Source organism: Molothrus aeneus, chromosome 8, assembly GCF_037042795.1.
Source record: "Molothrus aeneus isolate 106 chromosome 8, BPBGC_Maene_1.0, whole genome shotgun sequence".
Taxonomy (NCBI): domain Eukaryota; kingdom Metazoa; phylum Chordata; class Aves; order Passeriformes; family Icteridae; genus Molothrus; species Molothrus aeneus.
In genome coordinates, this window is record NC_089653.1 from 24,702,261 (window position 1) to 24,716,689 (window position 14,429).

A 14,429-nucleotide genomic window follows, 5' to 3' on the forward strand; every position below is an offset into this window, starting at 1 on the left:
AGGATGGTGATGTTGCATAGTGTGATCACTCACATGCACACATAGATTTTTGAGGCTGTATTTGTGTGAAGAGATTTTGATGAGACCAGGGTTATTTAGTGATTGTTTTTGAGAATCATGCTACCCTGACCCAGGAAAACACTAGTACTGGAATAATTTTCCTCAGAGCAGCCTGTGCCATGCTGTGTTTTGAATTCTAGCTTAAAGCAGTGCTGATAGCACATCAGTGTTTTAGGTGTAGCTGAACAGAGCTTCTCAGTGCCAGGTTTTCTGTGCCCACACAAGGAGGAGGTCAGAAAGGTGTTGTGTTCAATAGAATATCATCCTCAGCAATAGTAACTGTGTTCTAAGACTCATTTTACATTGGTCTTTTGGGGAGGACAGTCAACAATTTCCCCAATATCACTTGTTTGTTTATTTATAGTTTCTTCCCTTTCCTTGACAAATGGCCATGTCTTTGTCAGGAATTACAAGGTTTTTTTCACTTTTGCTTTTCTGGCTTTCTTCTCCATCAACCTGGGGTGGGGACAGAGTCAGTTCTGGGTTGGTGCTTAGTTCCTGCTTGGGGTCAGCCTACCACAGTTTCCACTTAAACACAAATATAGATTAAACTTTTAAATTGTCCTTTCCCCGTCTTTTGAGTGTTTGTTTGGGAAAAATTAGGCTGGTATTGGTGGCTTTTGACAGAATGAGCTTTGAATGAAGTGATTGCATGAAAGAGTGCATTAGAAATTCATGCTCATGAATGTGCATGTCCATGTGCTTGCCAGTCAGTCCAGCTGTAGTTAATAATCTTGTGCCTTGAAAACCACCCACCACCACCAAAAAAAGAAACCCAAAACAAACAAACAAACCCCACAAAAAATCCCAAATAAGAAAGCATCAAGGACCTACAAATATAAGTGCTGCTGGTGTTTAAGTCCCAGAGCATTTTAAGCCAATTTGTCTTTGGCTGTGAGCATTTTTACTGACACTGGTTCCCACTATCCTGTGGTTGCTCACATTTGAAATTTACTTCTTGGGTGCTGTAGCTCTCATATGGATTGGGGAATGGCAGATGGAAATTGCAGACAAGCTTCCTGTGCTTGGTTTGGAGAGTAGAAAATGTTGCAAGCATCATGGAAATATCTCTGTGGGCAGGAGACAGAGACCCCAGCGTGCCAGAGCAAGTGAGTGGAGAGCTCTCATTTTTCACATGTAAATTTGTCTGCCCTCTTTCTGCTGTGCTTTGTGCTGCCTACTGCTCATCCCTGTACTCTTTATTAATTACACTTGGCAAATATGTGCTCAGGGCTACTGATGAGTTGTGTTAATCTCTGTGCTGATACAGCAGGATCACTGAGAGAAGAGATGTCTTGTGAAGTGAATCAGAGCTGGCCTTTCAGATGTCTGTCTGACATCTACTTTGGCTGCTGTGCTCTTCTTCACTGCCCTCTCTTGTCTCTAATATGAATGTCCCCTCACACAGGAGTGCAGGGTCTCCACACAGCCTTGGTGTGGTGCTTTTCACTTGTTCTGAAGTTCATTGTCAACCTGCTGAAGGAACTGCAGTGCCTTTGCACTCTTAATTTGTGGGAAACAGGTATTATATATTCCACTCTGGGGTATATGCAAAGTACTTTGCCAGTTTAGAATTGGCAAGATCTAGAGCTGGGTTTAATGAACTGAGGTAATTTTTCTTCGTAGTAAAATTTTATTGGCATGGAAGATTGTTACACCACCAAACACTCTGAAAAGCTTCTGAGTCCTTTTGTGATTTGTGGGCTTGGAGATTGCTGATAATTGACTGAACAATAGGGATTCCTTCAGGAATGTGTTTTTGAGATGGAATGAAATGTGGGCTAATATTCCTGGTTGTAATTTTTCTGCTTTCATCCCAGCCAAGTTGGGTTAAGACTCAAGGCTGCTGAATTGGACAGTTTTGGACACTTGCTGTCTCTTAATTTAAAGAAGTGGTCCATCACATTAAATCTGGATTTAGTGGTTTAGTATGCTATAGAGCATTTTGTCAGGATTCCTCTGTGCCAGAGGCTCTTAATCTGTATTGAAGTATAGACCATTGAAGGTAAATGATTGACAAGTGTTGGCATTTTTTTATATAAGCCTTAAAGCAGGGTATTTAGTAGACAGTGAAAACAACTCCAACCTATATGCAATGTGGAGATGCATGTGTGAAAAATAAAGCACATAAGAAAATTCTTGTAGAACTGGAACAGCACTTCTTTCCAAAGAAAATATATTTTTTCTGATTATCCTTTCTTCATTCCCATTTCTGTCTACAAAACCAAAACAATTTGTTAAATTATTCAGGTCATTAAGTTTCGTGTAAGCTCAGCTTGAAATTGCATTTTCTGGAGGGATTGTATTGCCTTAAGGGAGCTGTAATTCAGCCTCCCTATTTCCACATTCTGTCCTGCAGACTCTTGTCCTGTTTTTTCATTCTCAACCAGCTGAGCTGCTTGGTGTCTCAAGGGACACCTGCCCTGGGGTGTCCTGGGAAACACAGTGTAGTGTGTGGAGCCTAGCCTGCAGGAGATGAGGAAATTTCATATCTGAGCTGCATTTCCTGAAGTGAAAAGTACGTTCCCATTGCAAAATGCAGTTTAGCATTGAGCTGGCTTAGAATTAATTTTGGAAAGATTGGTTTGATGAATAGAAACAGCTTAATTTGGCACTATAAAGGTGTTTTCTTTATTTTGATTAAATAATGCCTAAGTGTAAGTTTTTGCTGTTTCTGAATTGCTTGGAATTTAATAAGTTTGTATTTCTTTTCCCTAGAGCAAAATGTTTAAATTTATGTTGCAGAGTGGGCATTTGCTATGGGGTGGCAATTCCAGATTTCTCTCAGTTCAGGGGAAGAAAATGTTTTTGTTTTGAAATAGTGCCTTAATTGTAAAATCTCCAGTTTTCAGTAGAATTCAGCTTGTAAAAAGAAAAACATCAAGATTTTCATGCAAAATTACACTGTCGTGGAAAAAAAAGTAAATTGTTAGTGTTCACAAAAACAAGATGAGTCTCTTTGACTACAAAGCAGAAATTGGAATCAAATGTCTCAGCCTGAGTCAAGGAAGGTCTTTCCCTTTCAAATTTTTCTTTTTCCTGTCGGAATTCACTTTTGGAAAATGTACTATTTTGTTCCATCCTTTTTCAACTAAAGCATTCAAACAACACAATGTCAGAAAATCTGGTACTTTCCCACATCTGCCCCTGCCTGATGTTTCTTCTCAGCATGGCTGGGGCAGCCTGATGGTGCCTCAGAATATCCTCTGGAAGGGTTTGATGTTTCCTCTGCCGAGCTGAGTCAAACACAGCCCATGAAACAGCTCAGGATCCAGCCCTGCCTCTCAGGCTCTCGTCTGTGTCTCAGCCCCATGGTGGTCCCTGAGCAGCTGAGTTTGCTCTGTGGCAGTGTGTAGGGAAAAAGTGCTTTTGCAGCTCTTCTTGAGAAGGTTGTGTGTTCAGACTCTCAGATCCTCTCTGGTTTTCAGACTCCCAAACCCTTAAAAGAGTGGTCTTTATTGAATCTGGAGTGTTTTTTTTCTCAAAAGTAAGTGAGAGCAGAGTGGAAGCTGCCTGGTTTAGTGGTGTGGGAATGTTGCCTGTCCTGGGCTCATCTGGTGAGTGATTTTAGGGACAGGTTGCTGTAGGTGTTACCACTGCCTCAGGAAACTCCTGCTATTTCCTGGGACTGCGTGTAAGACACTGCTCAAGGGATGCTTGTGCTTTCCATGCATCACCAAGTAGAGATGGATGTTAGTCAGTCATCCCGGGCAAAAATCCAGAAAAGTCATACTAAACAACATGCTTTTACTATGAATTCATACCCAGAAGCTGAGTAGCATTCAGCCCACTTCTGTAAAGCTGCTGTTATCCTGGGATTTGCAGGGTCATAATAGATAAGTGATGTATTCAAAAATATAGGGCATAGGAGATCTGGGGAGAGAGACAAAGAGCTGGGAGAGTATGGATGCTGCCTTTAGTTTTAATTGCAATTTAGGGTAGCAATAAGGGTAGAATCTGTTGAAATTTGATCAAGACACAGAGATTTTATTTACAATGTTTAGGAATAAACCCAGAATCCACTGAACTCAGCTGTCTTCAATGTGCTTAGACTTTGAAACTCAAAAACTTTGTGAAACCTCACCCCAGCTGCGAGCAATACGAGGGGTACAATTTCAGGCAGGGCAGGGCTTGTGCCATAGTGCTTGGCTTCCTAGAGAGCCTTGAGAGGAGTGCTGGCTGAGTGCCTGTGGGATTATAGGGAACATCCTAGAAATGTCATTCTCATTGGGTTTTAGCTGGGAGAAGGCTGCCCTGCTGGGTGTGAGGGGTGGAGGCACACAAACCATCCATCCAAAGCTTGGTTGCTGCAGCTTGCAGCTGGTTCTTCCCCCTTTGTATGGGAAGATGTGTGCAGGGTTTAGGCTGCATTAAAAAGGATGTTGGCCTTATTTCCCCAAAGGGTAGTGTTGGTTTCAGCTGACATGGACTTGCATATGCTGAGTCAAATCTGCCTGGCAGGTTTCTTTTCACACCCTGCTGGAAGCAGCTTGGCTATTATCTTCTTCCTAAAGGTCTCTGCATTGGGAAATAAAGGGAAAAATGCAATAGGGGATGGTAAAAGTGAATCAAGGAGAGGAAGGAATGCTTGGAGCATCTATTCTGAAGTCATTAAGATGGGCACTGAGTGCATAGTCACGTACCAAGGTCCCTTACAATTTGAACAGGTTTTTTCCTGGTATTATGCTGACAGTAAACGAGTGCTGCAGCAGCTGTGATATTGATTAATCCTTTGGCATTTTTCTGCAAAGCTTTAAACTTTGCTCTCTCTCTCACAGCTGGAGCAGATGTGAGAGAAGCTGGCCTGTGTTTGAATCCTGCAAGGAGGAAATGATGCTGAAATGTTAAAATGGTGCAAAACAAAAATGAAGAGGTGCCCTGGAGCTCTGCCTTGAGGCTGGTCCTGTAGAATCCAAAGGAATGAACTGTATGACATCAGTTATGCTAAAAAAGCAAGGAGCAGATTCTCAAATTCTCTTACCTTCCCTCTATTCCCTCAGCCCACGTGAGCCTGGGAGCTTGCACAGAGGCTCCCAAGCTATCAGAATGCATAACTGCCTTTCTGGAGAGAAGGACATTGGGCAATGTAGCTTGTAGCTAGGAGGATTACATTTACCTGTGAAATCTCAGGTCACAGCACCAGGTAGATCAGAGAGAAAGTGCATTCCTCTGTGGTCCCCCATGTACTGCTCAACTCCCTCTCCACCAGCCTCAGTTTTGCAGGGGCATGACTCAGGAGTGTTTTCTCCAGTAAGTCAGTGAGTCCTGGAGCCTCTGACGGTCCTTGGGCACTAAAGATGCAAGTGAAGGTCTGTCTTGCTCAGTGCATAAGCAGAATGTCACACTCCGTGTCCCTCTTACCGCTGTGGGAAGGTGATGGCTTGTAGGAATTCCCATGCTCTGGAGTCAGTGACAGCATATGGAGAAAACAAAGCTGACTGTAGGCAAGATGGATTGTTTTGGTGGATGGGGATCTAGATAGAAAAAACCAACTTGCTAGTTCTTTCTGTGCAGACTGAATAATTAATGATAAAATGTTGAGAGACAAAAGAAATTGACTGTAATTTTAGATTGAACTATTGAATTAACAAGGGTGCATTTGATTCCATCCCTGAATTTGAATAACCATAGTTGCAGAGAGGTCAGCTCACAAAGTCTGATTAATTCCTGGTGGCATGTTTTATTTCAAATGCAAAACATTTTGGGATTAAAATAAGTGTTACTGGTTATACAACGCACTAAGCTAATGATTTCCCATTTTATTTTTTAAACCTACTTTATCCTATAATACTGCAACTTTAATGGATAAATGCTCAGCTCTCCTTTAGGTGGTTTCAGATGCCCCGTGTATTGTTACAAAATCTAACATCAACCTTTTTTTTTTCTCCTCTTTTCCCTTTCTCTCTCTCTCCCTCCCTTTCCCCTCTCTAGGTGATTCTCATTCTGACAAAGCTCTACGACTTCAACCTGGGGAGTGTAACGGAGAGCTCACTGTGGAGGTACGTGGAACATGGAAATCACAGCACTGTGTCTGGGGCTGACCCGGGCTGTGGGCATGGGGCAGTATCTGAGCTCATCACAGGAGGAGCTGGGAAAGAATCTAGACAAATGGGACAAATGGAGCTGCTCTTTGGAAAAGGGATGCAAGATTAGAACACATTCCTTTAATGAAGTGGGGTCTGCAAACAAGAGGGTTTCATCACGTAATGGCACTTCCCTGACATGCAGAGCAGCTTGGTTCCCTTCTCACCTTTGAGTCTCCTTCCTCTCTCTACTGTGAGGCTGGCAATGAGAACACGCTCTATAGATGGGTACACACTTGCTAGAACTGTGCCTGAGAAGGCATAAAACACAGTGTATGACGTAATCTTAGCTGATCCTTGTTCCTCACCCCTGTGAGCTAAGATGGTCATCTTGGTGGTGACTGTGTGTTGGGCTGTAAGCAGAGTAGCTGCTGAAGGACTGGAGGTGCCATAGTGTCTTCTCCACTGTGGATGTACTTGGATGGTGTCACATAGCTACCATGTTCCTAGTCTGGCATGGGAGATGGACTGTCCTGCCCCGGGGAAACAAGTTTCTGGACAGAGTGTGTGTTTGGAAGTGTGTGTCTGCATTTAAAATAAAGAAATAACTTTAAATCCCCTCAGTCCCCAAACTCAGCCCTATAAACAGGTCAGTTCCTTGATATTTGAAATCACCAAATTGTTTCATCCTGCCTGTGGAGTGGTATGCCTTTAACAGAATTGCTATCAGGTGTTTTTTACCCTAGGTACATTAAAAAAAAAAAGAAAAAGAAAAAAAGGCAGCCAGGGGTGGTGAGACCAAATGCTTTGTTTTAGATTTACCTGGTGTATTATAGCTATTGTGAAACCTGCTCAAGGTGTAGTTGGTGGAATGGTCAGTGCATTGTAGCCTCTGCTTACATGTGAGCCCTTCCTGGAAGATGGTCTCTTGTACTTCTTTCTTCACAGGTGATTTAAAAGCCTCTGTTTGGAGCAGGCTTTGGCCATTTGCTGTAGGTTTATTCCTGTAAATGTATTTAAGGGTTAATTATTCAGTAGAGCTCTTGAAACTTCTCAATTTGAACAGTACTTAAGAAGCCTAATTGCACTGCACCGTGGTAATCTGCAAAAGTATAAATAACCATGGAGCTAATAAGAGAGAACAGTCATTTCCACTTACCCTGGTACTTTTCAAGGTATTAATGCCTTAAAAAACTTTTGCCTCTTTACTGTAGCAAGTACAAATGGCACAGTGATTGTACTTTAAGTGTAATTGCCAAACAATCTGCCCTGCATAAATAATGTAACAAACAGGCAAACCTTGTCTTTATCCTGAGCTTGCAGCATCACCTGAGCTCTGCAGAAAGGTAATAGCAGCACCCCTTTTTGGAGGCTTCCCAAAGTGATAGAAATGTAATTAATCATCAATACAATTAAAGGCATCCAGCCCTTGGTCAGCGGGGAAAACTCAGGGCTTTGTGGGAGTGTGTTTTGGAACACTTCTGCAGCTGGTCTCAAGTGAAATAGGGGCCAGTGGGGGCCTGGAGATTCAGAGAGCTTGAGAAGTTAGAACTTCTCAGGTTCTTTCGTAAGTCTGTGAAGAAAGCTCAGGGTAAAAGCTAGCAGGTAGATTCCTGGGCTCTAAACCTTATTTTCTGCTTGGAAAATTCAGGAATAAGCCATGTTTTACTTGACAGGGTAGTGTGGAATCTTGGAGAGCATCTATGAGTTTCTCTGCAAAGGACATTGTAGAAATGCAAATAGATACTAAGTGTAAGAAATAAGCCAGAGAAATACTCCTTTTCTTGGGATTTCCTGTTCTATTTGCACATTCAGGCCCTTGAATCTTTCCATTATTTAAATTGGTGTTTTTCAATATTTTCTTTTGGTTTTTGAGACCAAAAATTTTAAAAGGAGGATTTGTCTTTGCAGAATGAATGTAAGCCTCCTGACAAGAGGTTTGCTTTCTTTAGATATTTTTTGTAGAATCTTTGAGCCCCCAGACAGATCACAAACTGAATGCAATTTCAACTGTGTATCAAAAGATGATCTGTACATTTTCAAGGGGTTTGGCTTTTTTTTCCTCTGTTATGGAAATATAACTAAGCCAGGAGCCCTGCCCATCTGAGCTGTGGTGCTGTATGATATCTATGCTGACCACTTGGCAAATACAGTTGCCTTCACAAGAGAGGAATGTGGCTTTTGTGGCAGAGAGCAATGAATTACACAGCAGAGGATGCTGAGATAGAGCAGAGTGCAATGCAATCTCCAAATACCATCTTGCCTCCACCTGCTCCCTGCATCAAAATCTCCTCCTCAGTTCATCCTGGGTTTATAGCATGAGAGGCTTCTTTTAATGGAAAACTGAATTGCCATATAAAAAGAATTTCTAATCCCTGCATCTAAATACAAAAACAAGTAAATCAATAGGAAAACATCCTGAATGTAATTAAAAAAGGCAGTGAGAATAACAGAAGAAGAGAGGAGAATTAGAAGTTACATTTGAAAACTGCTCCTATATCAGGCTGGTATGAGCTTAGACAGTGGAAATTCTAGTCAGCATTTGAATGCAAGAACACAGACATTGCTCTAATATCCAGATTCATGCTTCTGGGGCTCAAACAATCACACAAAAGGTCTTTATTGCTACTGAAGCAGCCAGCCTTGAAGCAGCCAGCTTCAAGGAAAAAACACACACCCACACACCCCCTCTTCCTTGTGAATGCCACATCTCTTCTTCATCACAGGAGATACCTGTCAGTTGCGGTTTAGATTTTTGTTTTTCCCACTGAGTTGAGTGGAGGTGATAATTTTCCTCCTATGAAAGGAAGCTACTTTATTGCTACTTTACTATGCTTGTGATGGTGTGAGTTGTTTATGCATTTCTGGAGAGATGTCTTTTTCATAGGTCAACAAATATAACTGTAAAAATTATTTAAGCTTTTAGACATGCAAACCCTTCATCAGTTCTCATTGCCTAGTGAATTATCTAACTGTGTAGTAAAGAATCCTGCCTGCTTTAAATTAAAAAATGAATTAAGGGATGGCCATATGCTTTCCATAGAATTTTTTTTCACCCCACTAACACCTCTTCTCCATCAACAAAAGGAAAAAAAATCCCTTTAAATCTGTAAACTTACATGGTTTTGATTTGAATTGCTGTTGGAGCACCTCTAATTCCCAGACTCTCTGTAGGCCAGTATCCCTGCATTAAACTTCATTGTCCATGAGGAACTGTAAGCATACAGGAGTGATCTGTATGAAATATGAACTCTCTAAAGAGTAGGTGCCAGGCTCCTCACAGGAATTGTTAAGTTGTACAGTATTGAGATAGGGTTGTGGGAACATTTTGGATAAGTATTTATAGTTGATATTGTACTATTTGTAATGTTTTCAGCTGTTTCAACCAGTATGTATTGAGCAGTTTCTTTCTGCTAAGATAACTGGAATGAAAGGTTTTCCATTGTTGCCTGCTTTAGTATTCAGGAATGTATTAATTTATTTTATTTGGATTGCAGTAGCTAAAAAGACAGCTTCCATCTCAAGGAAATTCTCAATCTCAGGTGAAGACAGAGACAATAGGGTGATGCAGAAGACAGGAGAGGCACAAGTGAGCAAGGAGCTATTTGTGACCAATGCCACAGCCATGACTGCAACACATCAGCTAATTGGGCAGTGGGGAGCAGTTTAGATTTTCTTCCAAAGTGCAAGCACTTGCATGTGTCAGCTCTGAGTCCCTGCTACCATTTTACCCACCTCAGATGGGTCCCCTGGAGTTCCCCTCCTCTGGCTGTTTTCCTGGCTAAATTATCTGATTGTACATAATGCTGGCCCATGCATTAATCCAAAATTATGACTAACTATTTCTGTTTAAGAGGCCAAAATGCTTATGAAGAAATTTATATATATATATTTTTTTTTCCTGTTTATTAACCAAGAAATTATGTCTCCATGGCAGCAGTCAAAAATCCCCAAGCATTTTTTTACTCTTGTGGCTGCTGTGCCTAAAGAGGTTAGTCTGTTGTCTCAGTCTCTTTGTTGAGTTAGAAAAAAACCCTTTCAGCTTTTTTAATAGAGGCAGCTGCAAAATGCAGCAGCTGCAGCCCTAGTTTGGAGCAGAGAGGGGTAAAACCCCCCCATCTTGGTTGCAGGCTGCCTCATGTTGTTCATTGCTGTTTCATTCAGCTCTGTTTGAAATATTAGCGGGCTTCACATTGTTTTCTCCCATGGAATTGCCTCTTAAGCCTCCCACAGTCCCCAGAGACCCTCAGCATGTGCCAGTGTATCTCTAGCATTGCAAAAATTTCCCAGCTCATGCTGATTTCTGTGTCCTAGGTTTGTTTGTGGCATGTAGAGCTGGCTTCATAGGGCTGCTCTAGGTGGGAAAGGTTGAGTGTGGTGTGATGTGAACCTTATCACTCTCTACAACTCCCTGAAAGGTGGTTGTGGTCAAGGGGGGTTGGTCTCTTTCCCCAGGCAGCAGTGACAGAACCAGAGGACACAGTCTCAAGCTGCACCAAGGGAAATATAGGTTGGATATTAGGAAAACATTTTTCATGGAAAGAATGATAAAGTTCTGGAATGGCCTTCCCAGGGAGGTGGTGGAGTCACCATCTCTGGATGTGTTTAAAAAAAGACCGGATGTGGCACTCAGTGCCATGGTTTAGTTGAGGTGTTAGGGCTGGGTTGGACTCGATGATCTTTAAGGTCTCTTCCAACTCACTGATTCTGTGAATTCTGTGAAGTGCCCTTTTTGGGACCTGAGGCTTAGTCTGGTTGCTCCAGATGTAGCAGCTTCTTAGACTGGTGAGTAAAGAAGTCAGGGATCCGGAGATTGAAAAATCTTGACTCAAATTTCCTTATCATCCCCTGTGAAGCAAGCTAAACCTGAAATAGGTCATGACAGAGCTTTCTTAAGAGTGTTTCTATGGTGGTGTCAATACACTGTTTAGGCTGCATTATGAATGGTAAATTCTGGTTTGTGCCACAACCTCTTGTTTAGTACTGATTTGGCTCCACTGGGCCATTGCAGTTTTCTTGGAGTTTGCTGTATTGAAATGCAGTCTCCATGACCAGCAGCTGACATCTCCTCTCAGTATTGTCAAATTTGATTACATTTATAATTTTCCACTTTTATGCTGATGACATGCATCTTCGATATGTGCTATTTTCTGGATGATTGTATTCAGGCGTAAAATTAACGGAGCTGATTTTCAAAGTAGTAATGCTTCCCATTATTGCATCTTCTTTGGCACTTTTTAATAATGCTGCAAAGTGCAGAAATCCTGTGCTGATGAGAAGGGGTTCTTGTATCTGCAGTGAGCCTCCATCAGGGCCTTGAGGGAAGGAGCCAGCTGTGTGTGCAGGCAGCCTGATCTCTCTTGGATTTGAAAACCAGGGCAACCAAAAATTTGGCATCTCTACTGTTGCTTTTGGCTAGAATGTATAAATAACTTACCTTAATGATGGTGAGTTTTTTTAGGCTATGGGAGCCAGCTATGAAACTCTTTGTGGTTGAGAGCTGTTAGGTGCAGACTATGTTTGCTGAAGAGCCCAGGGGATGGGGAACCACAGCAGATGACCACAGTGTGGGATGGCAGTTGTTCCTCGGGGCTCCCAGAGTTGCAATCAGTGCACACCTTCAGCAAAATCCCAGAATTATGCAGTTCTTAACCTCCAGTACTCTTGATGATTAGTTGTTGTTTCCCCACAGTGGGTAGTCCAGTTCAGCCTGGTCCAGTTCATCCTGGCTGGCAGTCATAGATGTCACCTTGGCATGGGAGCCACACTGGAACTCTTTGGGACTTGCACAGTAACTGCATATTGGCCCAGCTGCTGCCAAATGAAAATGATGGCCCTTAGTTTAACAGTGTGATTTAAACAAATATTTAATTGTGGATGTCAGAAAATACACTGAAGGGATTGTTCAGATTTGCTTGGGCTGTGCGTAGCTGAATGGGATGAGTCATGGTAATTAAAGAAAAATGAATTTAGGAGTTGAGCAGAATTAACCATAGGTTTAGCCCTCCTCAAATGCATCAGAGCCCCAGGTAGTGTCCAGAGCATACATTCTTTCCAGTTAATACTAGAAGGAGATGCTGTCATTACAACAAAAGGATAGTATGAGTTAAAGCTGTTTTAAATGTCCAATAATAAAAATTATTTGGCTTATCTTAAATTCAGGGCTATGCTTTAGGATTAGGCAAAATCAGTAATAGTAATGAAGATAAGACTTCCTTTTTTCAATACTTAATTTTTTAAGTATAAGCTTAACTTCTGTAGAGAAGTTTCGTTTGTCTCCTTCCCAATGTTTCCCTAGCCCTGTTGTATCCCACAGGATTTTCCAAAAAGAGCATAATAATGTTCACACCTTTGCTTTCTGGTGGTTCCTTGCTGTAATTGTGTTAATTTTGCCTCGGAGACGGTGGAGACCAAGGAGACCACTGCAAAATCATGTAAAAAGTATTATCCCAGCATATGAATCTAAAAGCCTTTGTACGTGTCTTGGAGTAGTGTGTGGTTTGAAGTCCCACCTTTGCTTATTAAGATGTCTTAGTCCTCTTGTTTCATGAAGCTCATTTGTCTTTTGTGAGCCAGCCTGCTGACTGATCCATTTGTTGTGTCTCTTAATTGCTTTATTAGTGACCTTTCTGTGGGGGTGGGATGTCATCAGACAGGGGGCCTTTTGTATTTATTAATTTTTTGTTTGCCAAGAAAGCTCTGAGACTAATTGCCAAGACTTCCCAGAAGATACTAGTTTACAAATTTTAATGACAGTTTTGATTTATTAATGTTCTACCCCCTGCATCTGCTCATCCCTATTCCTTGGTGAAATTCCTACTGAATTGGAGAGAATGAATAAAAACAGAACTGCAGATTGTAATGGTGTTTTGGATAGCCTGCTATTTTAAAAATAAATGCCCATGTTTTATTTATTTATACCTGTGAATCTCTGAAGAGGTAAATGTTGGCTTTGTCTGCGTTCTGCCCCAGAGCCTCATTTAGGTGTTGCATGGTGGGAGCACAGGGGTTCACATTTTCATGTGCAGGTAACACCTGTCTAACCTGTGCTGCACATCCCCACTCTGTGCCCCATTCACACAGCTTTTGCAGCTTGAAAACAGGGCTGAAGTTGTTGATGTCCAAACGTGTGGCTGTGAGAGGACTGGGCTGGTCACTGACAGTGGATGCTGCCGATGTATTTGGGTGGGGAACGTGCACTTTGAATATACCTAGAGAAGTTACATGTTTGTACATATGTGTTGATCTCATAGCTAAAACTGGGCTACTGGGATGGTCCTTTTAATAAGCAGACCTGGGAACTTTTGGATACATCTTGTTTTCTGGCTGAATACAGGGAAGCAAAAAGAAAAGGCAATTTATCAAATTCCTAACTTTTTGAAGAAATGTTTTTGGAATGAAAGTGGAATTCAAAAAAAATGTACAGAGAGAAAAACAAGCTGTGTTTTGCTTTAATTTTCCATGATTCAGGTAAGAGCCCCAGACATCTCTCCTGAATTATATATATTCTACAAAAGAGCTGCAACAGGAGATACTGAGAATCTCTCCAGGGAGAGACTCATTCTAATCTTATGTGTGGAAGATCCAAGTTCAAGCCCTTGCTCTGAATAAGCATAAAGGGAAATGCTTTTTTATTCCTCAAGTAATTACATTGTGTAACTCATTGCTACAGGATGCTGTGAGGCAGAAATAATAAAAGCATAAATGGATTTCAAAAGGGGACTCAGTGAATTAATGGAGGATATTTCTGCTGGTGGCTGAATAACGTAATAGTGTTTTATAACAATGAAGGAACAGACAAGTCTACAGGTTTTGGATCAGAGTTGCAGAAACATCTTATTTTTTGTCAGCTATTTGTCAGCAAAGAGCTCTCATGCTTTAAGTATTCTAATGGAATTGCTGGGATTGTGCTGGAGATGTGATATTGCACAGTATTTTAGCGAGTTTGGGATCTGGAGATCTTTAAGTCCAGAGAACTGGATGACAGACCCTGGGAAGAAATCATGCTGTCTTTTGTCTCTTTAATACACTTTCCCAAGAATATTCTGTGGCAGATTAACAGGTAACACAAATATTTGTAATTTGGTGTGTCTACTGTGACCATCTTATTCAAACAAGGGATTTGAGTCTTCTGCATCACAGATGGGCTCTCCATCACTTGGTATCTCTTTGATGTTACCACATTTTGTAAGTAAAGGTGTTTCATTGACCTGGAAGTAGTCTTTGAAATTGTAGTTTGAAAAAAAACCCAAAAAAACCCAACCCAAAATTAAAAAAAAAAAAAGCCTGATCAAAAATATCTTTGGTATAATTTAATTTTAAGCTAGTCCTTTTAGATGCTCAGCT

General features: G+C 41.4%; 1 protein-coding gene across 1 annotated transcript in view; it reads left to right on the forward strand.

The window, feature by feature from the left end:
• Nucleotides 1-14,429, forward strand: part of SORCS3 (sortilin related VPS10 domain containing receptor 3) — a 266,923-nt gene that overhangs the window by 76,368 nt on the left and 176,126 nt on the right. Inside the window, exon 2 of the mRNA XM_066554147.1 lies at nt 5,992-6,059. Coding sequence (XP_066410244.1) covers nt 5,992-6,059 — 68 coding nt within the window. The remainder of the gene's footprint in view (nt 1-5,991; nt 6,060-14,429) is intronic.